General features: G+C 41.9%; 1 protein-coding gene across 1 annotated transcript in view; it reads right to left on the minus strand.

Annotated features, from left to right (window-relative positions):
- LOC138756995 (catenin alpha-2) overlaps positions 1-18,926 on the minus strand; it is an 835,014-nt gene extending 816,088 nt beyond the window's left edge. The window contains exon 1 of the mRNA XM_069923543.1: positions 18,852-18,926. Coding sequence (XP_069779644.1) covers positions 18,852-18,884 — 33 coding nt within the window. The 5' untranslated portion in view covers positions 18,885-18,926. The remainder of the gene's footprint in view (positions 1-18,851) is intronic.
- Between the last annotated feature and the right edge of the window lie 1,144 nt (positions 18,927-20,070).

Raw genomic sequence — 20,070 nt, forward strand, 5'->3', positions numbered from 1 at the left:
TATTTATTTCTGTCACCAAGACACCAACCGTTTCAACTTCACTATAACTTATCTATTCTAATCTTACATCCTCAGAATGCATTGCCCTCCATTCTCTCCACACCAATCTCAACCTTACTATTAGTAGGGGAATGCTAGGCAGCTTTTGGCATAGGTTATTAGGTTGGCACATCACTGTGGGTTGAAGGGCCTATACTGTACTGAGGTGCATATTCCAATGTTCTATCAAATCCACAGATAAAGACGGTGGTAGTAAAATCTGAGGCACTGAATGCTACCTTGCCAAGGCCAGACAACAGCTCCAGACACTTCCTCTCACTTATCTCTTGATCAGGATACCAAAATGCATCAGTCTACTATCTCCCACACCATCACTGACTTTATCACATCCAGTAATTTCACCACCACAGCCACTAACCTTATTGTTTCCCAAGTCTGAACTGCCTGTTCTACCTCCTACTCAAGATCCACAAACCCAACTGCCTTGAGAGACCCAGTATTTCAGGTGTAGATTATGTTCTTTGGGGCCAGGTACTGTTTTGCAGGAGCTCCATAGTGGCTGAGAAAATCTCACAGTCTCTTAGAAAGGATATAGCAAGGTTGGAAAGGATACAGAGGAGGTTTACCAGAATGATTCCAGGAATGAGAAGGATAACATATGAGGAACACTTAGTAGCTCTTGGACTCTATTCATTAGAATATAGAAGAATGAGAGGGGATCTCATAGAAACATTTCAAACAATGAATGGATTGGACAGAGTGGATGTAATTAAGATGTTTCCCCTATTGGGTGACTCCAAAGCAAGAGGGCACAGTCTTAGAATTAAAAAGTTCCAATTTACAACAGAGATGAGGAGAAATTTCTTTAGCCAGAGGGTAATGGATTTGTAGAATTTGTTGCCACCTGCAGCTATGGAGGCAGGGTCTTTGGGGGAATTTAAAGGGAAAATTGATAGGTGCCTAATTAGTCAGGGTACTAAGGGATATGGGGACAAGGCTGAAACTTGGAACTAGATGTGAGAACAGTTTAGCTCAGGCAGGTTTCCAAATAGTCTGCTTCTGTTCCTTTTTCTTGTGATCTTGTGATCATTTGGAAAACGCATTGCCAACCTGCACAAGCAGCAGGTCTCTATTTCTGACCTCTTCTCTATTTCTGACCTCTTCCCAAATGTCATGTTGCCTCATAAATGCATTCACTGGTCAAATTTTACGGAGGCCTCTGGATGCTTAGGGTCAGTTTCCAGCTTCTGCATTCGAATAGCGTTGTCCATGGCATGTAGGTGTAGTAGTTAAATGGTAGCACTATCAATGAGACCCGACAGACCAGAAGTCAAGATTAAAAGGCTTTAATCACTATAAACTTACAGGCATGCTGTTGGGCAGTACTGCCTTTATTAGGAATCCTGTAGGGGGAAGAGTTATGGAATCAGGGGTGGGCCAATCAGTATAATGACTGTAATACAGTGTTCCACCACAGTCCACTCATCCTCTCCCACCAATCATCCCATGTCTGCAAGAAATGCTGCACTTGCACCTACACCTCTTCCATCATCACCATTAACGGTTCCAGACAGTCCTGGCAAGTGAAGCACTGTTGTAGGGGTGTAGGGGTAATTTACTGCCCTGGTGCTCCCAATGTAGTCTCCTCTTTGTCAGGGAGACCAGATGAAGGTGAGGGGATTCTTTTTAACTTTGTTCAATTTAGACATACAGCACAGTAACAGGCTCTTCTGGCCCATTCTTTCCAATCATACCCAATTGACCTGCAACCCCAGTACATTTTGAAGGATGGGAGGAAACTGGACAGTTGGAGAGCAATCCTACGCAGACATGGGCAGTACGTACAAACTCCTCACAGATAGCACTGGATTTGAACGTGGATTTCTGGCACTGAAATGGTGTGGCGCTAACTGCTACGCTGACTGTTTTGTTAATCACATTCACTCTGTCCGTTGCAACAGCAAGTGTGCAACAACTTAAAGGGCTTAGGAAGAAGGGCTGAGACCTGAAATGTCGACTGCCTTTTGCTTTCCTTGGATGGTGCATGACCTGCTGAGTTTTTCTCAAGACTTTTGTGTACGGCACTAGACGGCAATGTCTGCAGATTTCCTTTTTCACACTTGTCAGTTTAAAAACGAGAAAATGGCATAAGAATACACTTGGAAAATATTGATGATTTGGGGAAACAAGCATGGATTTGATCTTACCATATAATTTTAACAGAGCTAAAGTCAAATAATAATAATCTGATTTGATAAGAGATTTTATGAAAAAAAATGTAGGGGTACTGTTGAGGGAAACACAGTCGACGTGGTTTATATCTTTGATATAAAACGAACACACAGAATAGGGATTAAAAATGGGCTTAGTGATAGGAAATAGAGAGCAGTAGAAAATGTTTCTCTTTTCATTTAATACTTGTATACAATGATCATAAATAATGTACCCTTGGATACAGACCAGTGCCGGATTAAAGCAAAAGCAGCACATGCTATGGGCCCTACATTTCCAAGGGCCCTGTGCTAAATAGTCGCAAGCTATCAATTCCGACCAGAGCTCACATTAATGGATTGGAAACTTGATTATCTGCCATGCAGGGTGAGGGAGTACATATATCACCTTTAACGTTACATTTTAAGGAACATTGAGAGCCCAGGGTATGATTTGAAATGTAACAATGCACCTGTTTCATTGTTGCAACATTCCTCAATAACAATACAGGTAGTCCCCGATTTATGACTGTAATTGGGACTGATGGGCTGGCCATAACTCAGATAGGATACAAGTTGGATCCGCCCCACTGCACATGCCTAATTGTGGTCTTAAATCAAATTTTTAAAAAGATTTTCAACAAATGAACCGTTCATGAAGAATGCCATCATATGTACAGTGCAGTACCTTAAATAAAGATACTCAACATATGAATTTATAGCAAATAATAAAGTCATTGGACTTGGGCGTCAGGCTGCCGAGGGGAGCAGGGACCTCAGGCTGTGGCCGGGAGCGGGGACTTCGGGCTGGCGTGGAGAGTGTGGAATTCAGGCTGCCGCAGAACGTAGGGATTTCGAGCTGTCGCTGGGAGTGGGCACCGCAGTATATGGTACTTTTAATACAAAATATGTACTTGGACAGTAGATTTAATCAAGATTTATTTGTAAATTTGTTTGTATAGACGTAACTCACACAGGTCAGAAGTTGAAGAGTACCTGTAGCTTTGCAGGGGCAAATGATCAAGCTGGGTTACATGGGGCATGGAATCCCATGCAGAACCAGCTGGCTCAGCTCTGACATGCAGCCTTTTCGCAATGGATTGGGATGGATCGATAGATAGGGAGAAATCTTTCCATCCCCTTCAAAACCAGATGATCTAAAAGATCACCGTGAGGTCTGATGAAAATGAACTTTTCTGCACTTTTTTTAAACTTTGTGACACTTTTTACCTGCTTTCGTTTGAAAGAGACCATCTTTCCTCAAAAGATTATGTAAAATAGCAACGCTGTGGGATCCGCTATAGAGGCAATGTTGCTGCTTCTGCAGACCCGTGCGGAGCAAGAGAATGAAGATGTAGTGCACCCACAGGGTCCAGAGCCTAGTTGATTGCCGTCGACTCTGCACGGGCTTTGAACAGCCTGTTGGGGGGGTTGAAATCTCACAACCGTGGGTCTGCGCCCAAGATAGTGACACCTATTCATTGTAGCAGCCACGAGGAGCTGCAGACTCCATGGAAGTGGAGAACGGTAGCAGGGCACCAGAGGATGGAAAGATCACGAACCATCTGAAGTGAAGCAGAGGGAACAACCCACGGGGATGGTGATCATGGCAGCGGACCAGAGAGGGGGCTCTGCAGCTAAGGGACCAGTGAATGCGGTGGGGTGCTGGTGACTCAAGGTGAAGAAGCTGTGGAAGCTGTGGGCCACTGGAGACTGCTGTCGGGAGTCTCAATAGACAATAGACAATAGGTGCTGGAGTTGGCCAATTAGCCCTTCGAGCCAGCACCGCCATTTATCGAATCATATCTGATCTTTCCCTTGCAATAACCAATCCCAGCCTTCTCTCCATAACCCTTAACTCCCTTGCCCACAAGAGCCTCATCCAACTCTCTCTTAAATCTATTGAACAAATCTTCCCCCACTACCCTCTGTGGCAATGTATCCCACAGACCCACAACTCTCTGGGTAAAAAAAAAATTCTCTTCATTTCTGTCTTAAATTGCCTTCCCTGTATTCTTAAACTATGCCCTCTAGTCCTAGTCTCACCCATCACTGGGAACATGTGCTCTGATTTCACCCTGTCAAGCCCTTTGATAATCCTAAATACCTCAATCATGTCTCCCCTCATCCTTCTAAACTCCATCACATATTAATCTAAGTCTTTCTAACCTATCCGCATATGACAATCCTGCCATCCTGGGAACTAACCCTGTAAACCTGTGCTGCACTCCCTCTATAGCAAGTACGTCCTTTCTTAAATATGGAGACCAGAACTGGACGCAATACTCCAGGTGAGGTCTCACCAGGGCCCTGTACAACTGCAGGAGGGCTTCTCTACTCCTATACTCCAATCCCCTCTTTATGAAAGCCAACAAACCATTCGCCTTCTTCACCGTTTGCTGAACCTGCTCGCTGGTTTTCAATGACTGGTAAACAAGTACGCCCAGATCCCTTTGCATTACACTAATCCCTAGCTTAAGTCCATTTAAATTATATTCTGCTCTCTTGATTCTTCCTCCAAAATGGACAACCTCGCATTTACTCACATTAAATTTCATCTGCCATCTTTCTGCCCACACCCCTAAACTATCCAAGTCCCCTTGCAATTTCATGACAGCCTCCTCGCTCTTTACACTCCCACCCAGTTTAGTGTCATCTGTGAATTGGCATGTGTAGTTATTTATCCCCTCATCCAAATCATTTACATAAATGATAAACAACTGACCCCTGTGGGACCCCACTCTTCACATCCTGCCATATAGAAAATGACCCGTTTATCCCAACCCTTTGTTTTCTATTTCTCAGCCAATTATCTATCCATGACAGCACCCTACCCCCAATACCATGCTGCTTGATTTTGCAAACTAACTTCCTGTGTAGGACTTTATCGAAGGCTTTCTGAAAGTCCAAGTACACCACATCCACTGGCTCTCCTGAGTCAACCCTCCTTGTTACATCCTCAAAAAATTCCAGGAGATAAGTCAAGCAAGATTTTCTCTTAAAGAACCCATGCTGACCAGCACCGAGAAGTGTTCTACTATATCTCCTTTAACGATGGATTCCAATATCCTCCCCACCACTGACGTCAGGCTGATCAGTCTATAATTTCCCGTATTCTCTCTCCCTCCCCTCTTAAAAAGTGGTACAACATCAGCCACTCTCCAGTCTGCAGGCACTTCCCCGGAATCTAAAGAACTTTGGAAAATGTCAACTAGTGCTTCCACAATTTCCAGAGCAACCTCTCTAAACTTCCTGGGATGCAGTCCATCAGGCCCAGGAGACTTATCAGGCCTCAGTGCTAACAGTTTTCTCACAACCAACTGCTCCTGCATCTGAATATCCATCAAATTCTCTGCTTCCTTCAGTAATTTCACCAAGTCCCAAGATACTGCTTGATCCCTACCCCTATTCTGATCATAACCTATATCCTCCTTGGTGAAAACAGATGCAAAGTAATTGTTAAATTCCTCAGCCATCTCCATGTCCCCATTGATAATTTCACCTTTCTCCATTTTCAAGGGCCCAATTTTGGCCCTAACCAATTTCTTCCTTTTAACATGTCTGAAGAAGCTTTTGCAATCCCATTTTATATTACTTGCCAATTTACTCTCGTATCTAATTTTACCCTCCTGAATGACTTTCTTAGTTTCTCGCTGTTGGTTTTTAAAGGCCTCCCAATCCTTTAACCTCCCACTCTGCTTTGCCATCTTATACTTATTACTTTTGGACCTGATACTTCACTTGATCTCCTTTGTCATCCATGAATGCCAATTGCTCTTCAAAGAGCCTTTCCTCCTCTTCGGGATGAATCTATTCTAATTGTCTAGAAATACCTGCATTTTTGCCCAGTTATCCTCCCAGCCAGAATGCCCTTTCATTTTATTTTGGCTAGCTCCTCTCTCATAACTGTATATTCACCCTTATTCAGCTGTAGAACTAATGTTTCTGACTTCCTTCTCTTCTCCCTTTCCATTTGCAGATTAAAAGTAATCATATTATGGTCACTATTGCCTAATGGCTCCCCTACCTCAAGGTCCCTTATTAACTCCACGTCGTTGCACAGTATCAAGTCCAGAATTGATTTCCCCTGGTAGGTTACGTCACAAGCTGCTCCAAGAATGTATCTCGGAGACATTCAATAAACTCACTCTCTAGCTTTCCCACACTTACTTGATTTTCCCAGTCCACTTGCAAGTTGAAGTCACCCATAACTACTTTATCACTACCACTCTGATATGCCATTTTTTATTCTTTATTTATACTGATTCCCACATCAGAGCCACTGTTTTGAGGTCTGTATATGATCCCCATTATGGTTCTCTTGCCTTTGCAATTTCGCAACTCTATCCAAACAGACTCTACTCCACCTGATTCAATGTTTTTTTTCCTTTCCATTGCCTGAATTTCAATCTTCACCAACAGAGCCACCCCACCTCCTCTAACAAACTTTCTGTCCTTTCGATAGGACGTATATCCTGGAAAATTAATTTCCCAATCCTGTCCCTCCTGCAGCCATGTCTCCATTACTACGATAACATCATAACCACCAATGTTCATTTTCACCTCAAGCTCATCCATTTTAATCCTTATACTCCATCCATTAATATACAAAACCTTGAAACTGTACCACCCTGCTCTCTCCAATTTGCTACCTGACACCCTCTCTGAAACTCTCCTATCACCCTTTGCTCCCTCTGGCTTTAAGATTTCACCGACTATTGGATCTACCCCTATGTTCTCCTTCATATCCATTTCCCTATCAGTCTGGTTCCCCTCCCCATGCCAATTCAGTTTAAAACATATTCAACAGCATTATTAAACCTTGTTCCTAGTATGTTTTCCCCCTTTGGATTTAGGTGCAACCCATCCTTCCTGTAGGGTCATGTCTCCCCCAGATGACATCCCAATGATCCATGAACCCAAAACCATGCACCCTGCACTAATCCTCCAGCCATACATTTAACTTTCTGATTTTTTTCATTTTTGCCCCTTCCTGCACGCAGCACAGGTAGCAACCCTGAGATTATGACCTTGGTGGTCCTGCTTTTTAATCTCCATCCTAGCTCACGGTACCCCCTCTTCAGGATCTCCTCTCTTAATTTGTCAATGTCATTGGTACCCACGTGTACCAGGACGTCCGGCTGCTCACACATTCCTCCCAGAATATCATGAACCCTGTCCGAGATATCCCGCACTCTGGCTCCTGGAAGGCAACATACCATGTGGGAATACCTGTTGGGTGTGCAGAACCTTCTGTCTGTTCTCCTGATGATGGAGTCCCCAATGACCACCTTGTCCCTCTTCCTTCCATTCTGCACCGCTGGCTCCCTTGATCCAATCTCAGCCTGCCCATCTTCCGCAACATCATCCAAAACAATATACTTGTTGCTAAGAGGAGTAGCCACCGGCGTGCTCTCCACTGACTGAGCAACCTTCCAACCACCTTTGACAGTAATCCACTTACCTGACTCCCCCAGTCTGGGGGGTAACCACCTGCTTGAAAGTCATGTCAATAACTTCCTCACTTTCCCTAATAAGCCTCAGATCATCATGTTGCAACTCCAGTTCCTTAATTTTATATTTTAATAATTGTACCAGGCTGCGGACTGCTGGAGAGTGGCTCGTAAATGGCTGGGGGCAGGGGGTGGGGGGTGGGTACCAGGCATCGGAACAGGGATGCAAGGAGGTGTTGAGGGTGGTGAAATGTTCCCGACAGTGTTCGAGGTTTGGACCTGGAGCTTGGGTTGCCGATAGTTTGGACTGGACTGTGTGTGGCTGTGGGGACTGCGGAAGTGCTGGAAGCGAATCTACGGATTCTCAATGACACTGGGGGGACTCTCTTTTGTTTTCTCTCTCTTTGACTGTAACTCTGATGGTAAGAGGTGGTTCGGCAATTCCTGCCAATGGCAAATCTGTCTGCCTTGCAGCGGGCAAAAAGAAATTTCATGTAATACAAAACTGCTTTCTTGCTATGATAATAAATTTAATCTTGAATCTTGAAAAGACCCAATGCCGTTTTAATACGTGGATAATTATGCAAATAACAATGTATCCTATTAAATATTGATAAGCAGCATTATGGTTCTTGTTAAAAGGCAAGAAAAAAATTATCATTTTCAACAGAGCTGAGAAAAAAATCCCCCTCCTCTCCCCATCCATTCTAAAGTCAAAACAGGTGACATGGCATGAAGACGCATGCCATAGCAATCTGCATGGAAGGCAATATAATCGCTGCTGGATTAGAAGAAGTATGATGATAACTGATTTACCAATTATGTTGAAAATCACACAGTGACTGTGGAAATGCAGTTACGCTCGAAGTTCATGGGTGGATGATAATGTTGTGTTCAGGAAACAAAATCGTTCAGGTCACGTCATTAGTAGTTGTGATGAAGGGTTAGCTGAAAATAACATTGACTAAGGTGCAAACCAATGACTCTTGCTTCCCTTTCCAGATCCTGATGTTTACCACAAAAGGAAGGAACACCAGCAAACAAAGGCAGATTAATCTGTAGCTAGATTTCCTTTAAGTGAGATGATGGCCTGTGAAGCCAGTCTATTAACATTGTAAATCCTGGCTGTTATGGACAATTCTGGATTAAATTGCAGTCTCATTAATATGCTAATCTAGTTGTGGCTAAAAGGGCTTCCATAGCAACCTGTCTTTCTCTGGGTTGCCCTTTTGTAGCCAGCCTAAAAATTACACAATCCCCTAAGGGAAAACCATTTCTCCAGCTGCTGCCTGATAAAGCGCACCCCCTAACTCTCCCATTCCGATAAAAGAAAACTAGCACACAGTTTGTTATGCTGCTGTGTTTAGAATAGACCATGGGAGACTTTCTCCAGTCGCCAGAAACCTGTAGGACCTATTTCCTCAAGTCAGCCACGTAAGTTTATATCCATTCATAAAATGAGAGAGAGGCTGCATTTTGCAATGAATTTCGTTTTGAGTTCATCTCTCTCCTTTGAATTTAATTTCCCCAGGCATTTGCTGTCCTACTTGTTCTATATTTTAAATCACTAGATATTTTAATATTTAGGCCCCCTTTATAATGTCTGCTAAAGGCTCCGCACTAGCTTAATCTGGCCCTGGTACAGAGAATGCAGTGCAGAGGGTCACCACACTTGGAAGTCTAGTTGATTATTGGGAAGATAATAATAGACTTCAGTGGTGGAATTAAATTAAAACATAAGAAAGATCATATTTAACCTAAATATACGGTTATATTTTGTTTGAAAAAATAGGGTAACATTGGAACTGGAATGTACAGGTCTAAATGCAGTACATAACCTGGGGATTTACATGTATAAATCATCGAAAATGCCAGGGCAGGCTCAGGTATCAATTAAAAGCAAAATATATGTACAGGATTCCAGGTTTTTATAAATAGTGCAGAGCAGCAAATGTCAAGAAAAAAAATCCTTAAATAAACAACTGTTCCCATTTCAGAATCAGAATTTATTGTCATGAACAAGTCAAGAAATGTTGCACAGTGCAAACATTCATATAACCTCTTTTACAACAATAAATAAAAAATAACACTGCACAAAAAGTAAGGCAGTGTCTTTGGTTCATTGATTATTCAGGAATCTTATGGCAGCGGGGAAGAAGCTGTCCTTGTGCCGCTGAGTTCTTGTCTTCAGGCTCCTGTACCTTTTATTTTGATGGTAACAGAGTGTAGAGGGCATGGTCGGTGTGGTGGGGGTCTTTGAGGATAGAAGTTTCTTTATTAAGACACTACCTCTCGCAGATTTTGTCGATGGAGTGAAGTCTGGTGCTGTGATATCGCAGGCTGAGTTAACAACCCTCTGCAGTTTTTTTTCTTATCCTGAGAGTTGGCACCTCCATACCAGACAGTGATGTAACAAACCAGAATGCTCTTCATGGTACACCTGTAGAAATTTTCGAGAGTCTTCGGTGACATACCGAATCTCCTCAAAAACCTCACAAAATATAGTTACTGGTGAGCCTTCTTCATGATTGCATCGATACAGAGGCTCCAGGACAGATCCTCAGAGAGGGTAACACCCAGGAATTTGAAGTTCTTGACCCTCTCCACTACTGAACCCTTGATGAGGACTGTGACATGTTGCCCTTACTTCCTCCTGAACTCCATAATTATCTTCTAGGTTTTGCTAACCTTGAGCGCAAGATTGTTGGCATGACACCACTCAAAAAGCTGATCTATCACCCTCCTGCACACTTTCTCATTGTTATTTATTTCTGCCAACAACTGTGATGTCATCGGCAAATTTTTAGATAGCATTGGAATCGTGTCTGACCACACAGTATGGGTGTATATTGAGTAGAGTGGGCTAAGCACGCATCCTTGAGGTGCATCTGTGTTGATAAGATCAGTGACTGACTACGGTCTTCCAATGAGGAAGTCAAGGATCCAGTTGCAGTGTGGGGTGCAGAGGGCCAGAGTTTGTAGCTTCTTGACCAGCAATGAAGGGTGTTGAAGGCTGAGTTCTAGTCAATGAAGAGTTGCGGTTTTTGAGGTGATCCAGAGCTAAGTGGAAAGCAACTTCTGAGAACCACACTTTTGAAAGGCTCCAGAGGGGCTATTGAAGAAATTTACTTGAATGATTCTACAATGAAGATTTTTAGTTACATGGTAACATTGAGAAGCAAATCATTTTCTCACTGAAACAGAAGAAGTTGAGAGGTGATGTGATAGAAGTATTTAAAAGTATGAAGAATCCAAGCACAGTGGATGGGGAGTAGTTTTTCATATTTTATTAAAATATTGAATGAAGGTAACTAACAAGAGAACCAGGAAAAAAAATGTTGTAAGTGATGGTGTTGGGAAAGAGGGTGGGAAATATTCAATTACATGTTCAGAAACAAACTGAAAGGGAAAATAATTTGGGCTTTGGGATGGGGCAAGAGTTGGACTGCTGGATCTGACATAGACGAGATGGGCCAAATTGCATTCCATGTTGTGACTTCTGTGTGATTTTGTGAAACAGCATACATGGCATGAATAGAAAGAATTCTCAGAAATAACCTTACCCTCTGCACATCTGCACTTCCTTGTACTATATGATCAGGAAGCATCATGAGAATGATTGGTGTTGATTGCAAGAATATCATGGCAACCAACCAGGGTACAGTATGGAAGAGCAGCACATGCACGTGCAATGCCTGCAGGTATGTTTGTGTTCATGGGAATGTATGCAATGTGTTTTTACATGAATTGGCACATAACCAACTATTGGCCTAATATAATAAAATTGTGGTTTCAACAGTCATGTAAGATGATAAATTTTCAATTTCATTTTGACACATTTTTGGGTTGCTAACATATATAAAATAATCATTACCTTTTTTTACAGTCCGCTTCATGAATGGATATTCAATCAACATCACATATTAAGACATGTATCAGAAATAATATTTAACTTACAGTATCAGAAGCTCACACCTTATTTAATACAGGACAATCATTTATTCTCAGCTAGCATCTGAGATGCATAATCATTTCATTCCGTGTAATTTGGCTAAACAAGTGGGGGCTTTCATTATAACTTTGGAAGGAATATGAAGTGCAAGGTTTGACCGAACAATCATTTCAAAATATGGCTCAGTCAGGAGATTGCTATTTTAGATGAAAATTCCATCTATGTATCAAAAATTGTCATAGTTAACTGTGCTTAGATGAAGCAGACCACTTCATTTTCCACAAAGGATTTTATCCTATTTATTGCTGAAGGCTGTGATAATTTTGTTCAACAAACTTTTACCTCATGCTAAATGTGGATTACAAAATCCTGTCCAAGGCCATCGCCAATTGAGACGAGTCTGCCCTGAGGTAGGACCAGACCTGCATGGTTCCTGGCAGAAAGATCTCTGACAGCCTCACCCTGCTCAGGGATACATTGCCTATGTTTGGGACAGGGGGGGTGGACGCCTGCCTGGTCAGCTGAGACCAGGAGAAGGCATTTGACTGGATATCACACATGCACGATGTATGTGCTCTCCAAAATGGGCTCTCGGGAGGACACCTGAATTTGGATCAAACTGCTCCATGCAAACATCTGTTGTGCAAAAATCAATGTGTGGGAAACATATAGCTTCCCCATCAAGTCTGGAGTTAGCAAAAATGCCAAAATACTGAAAGAACTCAGCTAGTCTATTCAATATCTATAGGAGACAAAGAAATATTGCCAATTTCAGGTCTGAGCCCTTCTTCAAAGGTTAAGCCCTTCTTTCTTTTCCTTGAAGAAGGGCTCAGCCCAAAACATTGGCAATATATCTTTGTCTTCTATAGATGCTGAAAAGACCATCTGAGTTCCTCCAGTATTTTAGAGTTTTTACTCCAGTCACAGCATCTGCAGCCTGTTGTACTTCTCTCAAGTCTGGAGTTAGGCAACCCTGCCCACTGTCTCCAGTCTTATTTGCATAGAGCCCTTTGCCTTATCCATTAGGAAGGGCAAGGGCATAAGAAGAGTGGTGTTGGTAAGCAGTGAATGCAAAGGCAGATGTGGCCATCTTCTGTTCCTAAACATGATCGGATTGGATACTGACCAGCATGTGTCGGCATTTCAAGTCCACATCAGGCACCAGGATAAACCAGAAGAAAAGCAAAGCAATGCTCTTCGGTAACTGGCCTGTCCCATCCACCATCCCCTTCACAGTCAGATCCGACGACGTGAAGGTGATGGGGATCTGGTTTGGAGGAACTGAGGTGTGGAACAAGAATTGGTCGAAGTGGATCATAAATGTCTACCAAAACTTGGGTCTATGGGCGCGGTGCTCCCTCTTGATAATGGGAAGCAACCTGGTCATCAGGTGTGATGTGCATTCAGTACTGCTGTACGTGATGAAGGTGTGGCCCATCCCCCACATTCCGCCCTGCCAGCTAAAGGTTAAAGCTTTCATTATTATCATGTAATAGTACATTTAGAATGTAAGGAAGGGAGAGAGTTGTCATTTTGTCCAGTGCCCCTCACCTGGCATTCCTAGGCAGTGCCCCCTCTAAGTACTGTCCAGTCCTGAGCCTGCTTAGCTTCTGAGATCAGACAATATCAGGTGTATTCAGGTTATTAGTTAACAGATCCATATGGGGGTGCAAAATGGATAAGGTCTGAAGGAGCACCATGTGCAAGTCGCCAGGAAATGGGGGCAAGGGTGTACCCAACGTGGCTCTCATTCTGATGACTACCTTCATGTGTGGCTGCATCAGGCTGTGTGTGGAACCACAATATGAGGTTACCAAGTGACACAATGTGCTGAGGTTTTACCTGCCCCAGATGTTGCAAAGGATAGGCCTGGCTCCAGTGCCACGCAATGCCACAGTTAACTGGACTTTGCCACACTACATATCCTTCATGGAAAAGTTTTGCAAGAACAATACCTTTGACCACAAGGCCATCAAGCAGTGGACAGCATGAATATCTTGTAGATAATGAGAAATGAGAACTCATGGATCTGGTGGGATAGTTCACTGACCAGACTGTTCAGGTCATCAGACGGTATCCCTCAGCACCAGAGGTTATAAACAAAGACCAATACTTGGCCTGGCTGGTGGATAGGGGAGCCCACCCAGTGAGAATCTTCTTGTACAACCGGAATATCACCCTCTATGCATGTTGTCATCAGGATGGCTGCGGTGGAGGGGAGACTATTGCCCACCTCTTTTCTGAATTCAGATTTGCAAAGAGTGTATGGAGAATGATGCCTTTGACTCAGTTCATGCCCAGCAGCAGAGTGACAGAGAACTCTCTCATCTACAAACTGTTCCTGGGAACACATTCTCAGTCCTACATCCAGAATTGCTAGAAGACCATTGACTTGGCGAAAAACGCTCTTTAGTCCGCCTGAAATCTGTTGGTCTTTCAGCATACTGAGATGTTGGTCCAGGAATCCTGCCGTCTATAGCGTTCCAGGCTGCAGGGGTATGTGTTGAGGGACACACTGAGGCTTGATGCAGGCAGTGCGAGGGTGCTGTGGGGCAGGACCACAGTCGAGAGTCCTCCCATTACTGGACACTGAATCGCTGACACTGAGGGGGAGCCCTTCAGCTAAAAGAGATGGGGGGAGGGGGCAAATGACAAAGGGCCACTGTGGTGGGAACAGAGTATTAAGAGAAGAATGTAAAATGTACAATGATGAGAATGTATCAATATTATTGTAATTATGAATGTAAAAAGTCTTTAATGGTTTTCTTGTATTGTAAATAATTTATTGTGAATAAAGTGTATTTTTGAAAAAAATAATTCACCTTAGAATAGTGGACCAAATGTTGAGTTAATAAAATTGACATCAGAAGGCAGCACAATGACTCCCAATCGGTCTCTTATGAGGACACCTTCCCCTTCCTCTCGGTCTCTCTGTCTCTGTTACCTCATGATTTCTACATGTAAGTTCCATTCCTGCTCTACTGTTCTCAACACTCTGTCCCCAACAAATGAGCAACGAAATTCCCTTGGTCCACAACTTCACCCCTCCAGCCTCCAAATCTGAGGTAATTAGGGAGATTATAGGATCAGTGGGTCTACATAGGGAGCCAAGGGAGATGAGTTCTCTCCCATTGGGATACAATGGTTGTGATATGATAAGGAAGGATGGTGTTAAGAAGAACAAGATTAGGGAGGGTTGGTGAGCAGATGGAACTAGAGGGATAGGAGGCCCAATAGGTTAAGTGCATCGAGGGAGGCAGAATGAAAAGGGAACTTGGTTGAATCGGAAGTTTTGAGAAAGGACCACAATTACATGAAACATATAGGACCAAGTATAGAGTAGAGAATTGTTTTTGGGAACACCTCTCCATTGCCTGCAATGGCCTAATTTAGCTTCTAGTTGCATGTCATTTCAACTCTCATGGCCATTCCCACATCAACCTGGGTATCTCAGCCATCTCCACTGCCAGGGTGAGGCAAACAGAAACCAGATGAACCACACCCCATATTCTGCCTGAGCAGTCTACAACTAAATGATACACACCCGTTAGTAATCCACACTCTTTGCTCCCTTCTCTTTTTTTCTGCAGATTTCCTGCATCCTCTATTACTTATTTATGTGTTTCCAATGGAATGCAACCAACCACAGTCTCAGCAACATCTTATCTATATGTGATGTCCTCTCACTTGTACATTTCTAATGAAGGCAACATGGTTTTGTAGAATATTAGCTATAGATTATCTAGATGTGGGAATTATGATGACGAAACCATCACACAGAATTTGCTAGTAGGCTGGGAGAGAGAGAGAGAGAGTAACTGAGGACATTCCAGACGGGAATCAATTCTCACCTCCTCTACTGAGCCATATTCTAAAGCCTGCCTGATCTCTTTAACACAATAGTGCCAACTGACTATTACCTGTTAGATGTGATCAAAAGGCTGCAATAAACTCCAGCACCACTCAGTCCCCGAACAGCATTTTTTCTGCTTTGAAGTGTTGACCACCATTGTCAACTTCGAGAATCTAAGATTACTATGAAACTAGCCATTTACATCTGTAAATTGGAAACCAGAAATCAGAAAGGCAGAGAAGGGATACCGATGTGTACTGTGAGCAACCCTTCCAGACCTATGTTGATTTTTTTGTATACCAGAGAATGTTCTTAATTATAACTGGTACATGAGATTAAATGGCCAACAACAAATGATTTCCCTGTCTTTAGGAAGAGCATATGCAAAATGTAAAACACAAACTGTAGCAATACTTTCAAAGAAATGTTATCCAATTTGTATGCAGGAAAATATCTTATATATTGTACCCTGTGACTGCATTCCTTGAATGAGACCAGTCTTAGTGAGGTGACCTTGTCAACCAAACACTACAGACTGCTCTTTCCTGCTAGCGTTATTCGAATTAAGTCCATTTGAATTGCACCGTGTGGCTTGGTTGTACCTTTTGTATCTTGACAGGAGCTCGACTTTAACAGTTTCTCTACCTGTGCCGCCACTTCCACTGAATTCAGTTTTTGGGTCCCTATGTCTCTTTTTTATTACAGTCCAAGAATTTATTATTAATAATGTGCATTCTGATTTAATTCCCCAAAATGCATCATTTTGTTCCATCTGCCATTTCTTTGCCCACTTCCATAATTAATCTAGATCTTGTCGCAACCTGAGCAAAAACTTCTTCATCATTTACCACATTGTCAATTTTAGTGTCACCTTCAAATGTACAACATAAAGCCATAAGCAAAATGAGCTAAGCAACAGACTCCAAAGGCAATGGCAATAACAATCTGATGTGTTTTGTAATTTTAACCTTTGACTGAAAAATCACAGTTAGCATATTCTGTGATAAAATCCTGATGAGTTCTGATGTGACTCTATTTATCACTCTTCACAGAAGCTACCTTACCTAAGCAGCTTCCCAACAGTTTCCATTAGTTCAGATTTCCAGGAACTACTATGTTCCAGATCTCACAGTACCAGTTCCACTATTCCCCTTCTATCTGTTCTCTATTAAGAAAGTAAGGTCAAAGGTGGTGTCAAACTCAATCTCACAGGAGCATTGAAATTGGAGAGACATAAGATAAAAACTGAAAAGAAATGAGGCAGAGTCATTACTAGGCTTGATGGAGCAAATGGATTTATTTTTGATCATGAGAAATAAGGGATCAATAATGGGATGAAAGCAGATGAAGCAAAAGAAACGGAAGTACAAGAAATTGGAACATCATAAAGCATCTCAAAATAAGGAAACAGCAACTAAGTCAACAACGGAACTGGGTATCATTTGTATACATTTTGGTTTGACATTTTAGAAATTACAGCACTTTTTATACTGAGTCCCCTTATTTCAAGAAATCATGATGTTTGGGACATTTGGCTTCACAGGTGTTTGTGAGAACTCAGATATGTTTAATTGCTTCATAAGTGCATGTGCAGTATGAGAGCTAGGCTTTCTTCTAAGCTTTTGATCACCTTTGGAGTCTGTAGTTGCCATTTTTCTACTTGAGCACCAGAGTTGTGCCAGTGAATGTCAAAGAAGCCATTATGGCTGAAAAACAAGAATAAAGCTGTAAGAGACATCGTCCAAACCTTAGGATGACCAAAATCAACAATTTGGAACAACATTAAGAAGAAAGAGCGTACTGGTGAGTCCAATAATTGCAAAAGCAGTGGTAGGCCATGAAAGACCTCCACTGTTGGTGACAGAAGAATTCTCATCATAATGAAATAAAATCCCCAAATGCCTGTTTGACAGATCAGAAACATTCTTGAGGAGGCAGGTGTGGATGTGTCAATAACTTTATGAACAGAAATACAGAGGCTATGCTGCAAGATGGAAACCATGGCAAAGGTGGTATGATTTGATCTTCAGCAGTTCCTTAACACCTCAACACCTTCCTCTTGCCATCACTCTGATACAAGTTAATCTCAGTCTCATCTGTCCATAAGACCTTTTTCCAGAATTCTGCAGACTCTTTTAAATACTTCTTGGCAAACTGTAATCTGACCACCCTGTTTCTGTGGCTAACTAGTGGTTTGCATCTTGCAATGTAGCCACTGTATTTCTGTTCATGAAGTCTTCTGCAGACAGTTGTCATTGATACATCCACACCTGCCTTCTGAAGAGTGTTTCTGGGATTTTCTTTGTTATAATGAGAATTCTTCAGTCATCAACAGTCGACGTGTTCCTTGCACTACCACTCTCTTTGCGATTACTGAGCTCTTAATGATGCCACAAACAGTTGATTTTGGTCATCCTAAGGTTTGGCTGATGTCTTTTACTGCTTTATTCTTCTCTTACAGCCTCATAATGACTTCTTTGACATTCACTGGCACAACTCTTTTCCTCATGCTGAAAAATGGCACCTATAGACTCCAAAGGTGATCAAGAGCTTAGAAGAAAGCCTAGCAATTAAACAAACCTCAGCACTCACAAATACCAAATATCCCAAACATTAAGGTGTCCCAAAATGAAGGGACTATATATAACAAGTGCTGTAATTTATACATGGTCAAACCAGAATGTATACAAATAACCTTGAATAAAATCTGGATCATGCACTTTAATGACATGTCATTGTTTGATTAGAAATTTAAAACTGGAGTGCTCTATATATTTCTTCTCATGTGTTTGCAGCACAGCATTTAAAAAAAAAAGTTCTTATCTAGATGAGAGAGCTGTGGAATAATTATTTCCCCATCTGGATCGTATTCCTGGGTAAGAAAATATTCCACTATTCAATCCAGCTGTGAACTGCTTCCCAAATTATTGAGACTTCTTCTCAATGCCCATGGTGCTTGGCTCTATAACCTCTGTGAGTGAGAATATACCTCAGTCCCAATTAGTGTCAAAGCAGGAAAAGTTTGCTTCAGCGAGGCATTAATCTGTTAGTTTACACACAGGTCACTAAGGTTAACTCACAGCATTCCAATTGGGATACTAGCCCAGGCAATTTAAACCGCTGAACTGCTTTGGAATATAAATGCAGTGAAGGCAGATTGAGGAAATTCCATGGCCCCACACAGATGTTCAATACTTAAATTAAGCCTTTCTCAAACAAAATGAGGAAAACCATGGCACTGTTGACAGCATTCCCCTTCATGACTGATAGTTGAAATGAACCAATAGCATTTTTAATTTTATATGAATAGCTAATCCTTCATGCAGAGTCGCTCGGATATCAAGAAATATTTCAAATCAAAGTTGAAGACACCAACACTCTACCTGGCGACGCAGATCTCGCGTTTTCTTTGTCATTTTCTCAATGGCAGCATTGAGAGGATCTCCTTTTTCTTTCCTGCCAGTCTGAAAGAAAAGTTAAAATTTAATTAAATACATGACCTTTAATTGATGAAGTAATTATCTTCTAACCAGAACTGGGGTTTTATTATTTTACTGACTTCTGGTTAAATATGAATTTCACCATGGCAAATTGATTCTGTGAACTTGGTAAACTCTCCAAGGATTTCTCAACATCGATGCTGGATGACCTTCAGCTTCCCTTTGTTTGCTTGGGAAACATTATAATCTGAACAGGAACAAAGCAATGTATGGAAGCCACTCTGTGTTAATATGCCACGTATTGAGACTCATGTGGTCAAAGCTTGTTCTGTTGTGCCCAGTAAGTGACGTTGCCTTAACAGTTACTGGTTCAAATTTAAGGAAAAAATATATTGACTCCAATAATAAAGCATGATTTTCCAAATCCACTGGAACTTTTGGTAAAATACCTGTTGACACCTGAAACAAAAATATCAATTCAATGTTGGATGGATAAGCAAGGAATCAATTTGTCCCCAAGCTCCAAATATATATATATATATATATATATATATATATTTGAAGGGATCAAGTTTTTAAAAAAATCAATACAAAAGATTGTTGAAATGTGAAATACTTTGCCGCAAGTGGCAAACAATCATAAATTAATGGATAAGTACTTGAAGAATATGAAAAGCTGTAGAAGAAACAAGAAAATGAACAAAATCAACGGATGTTGAAAAAGAGAATTTTCTTCTTAGAAATCTAAACTTTCTATATTACAGAACAAAATCTATGTAGAGAAAAGATTAGTGTCAATATTCAAGGCACAAACATAACAGTCTTGTATTTGCACTGCATTGTATTATACAATATATTCAAATAAATATAACAGAAGAAAAATATGATGTCTGCTACAACATTGTTATAGTGTTCAATATAAAGAGCAATGGATTAAAAACAAAATGAAGGTAATGTGCTGGCTCACCACAAGACAGGCGAAACGGCCATGCTTGTAAGCCAAGTGGCGGGGCTGCTGGCCAATATGGCGCCATCGGGGGTTTCCCTTCCTTACAGCTCGGGGCTCAGAAACCTGCGCTTGGGGACCATATGATGCCCGGGTGAAGTCAGCGCCCTCCAGCGTGGTTCTCAGCCAGGTCCAGGCTGGGAGTATAAGTGCAGC

This window comes from Narcine bancroftii, chromosome 3 (assembly GCF_036971445.1).
Source record: "Narcine bancroftii isolate sNarBan1 chromosome 3, sNarBan1.hap1, whole genome shotgun sequence".
Classification (NCBI taxonomy): domain Eukaryota; kingdom Metazoa; phylum Chordata; class Chondrichthyes; order Torpediniformes; family Narcinidae; genus Narcine; species Narcine bancroftii.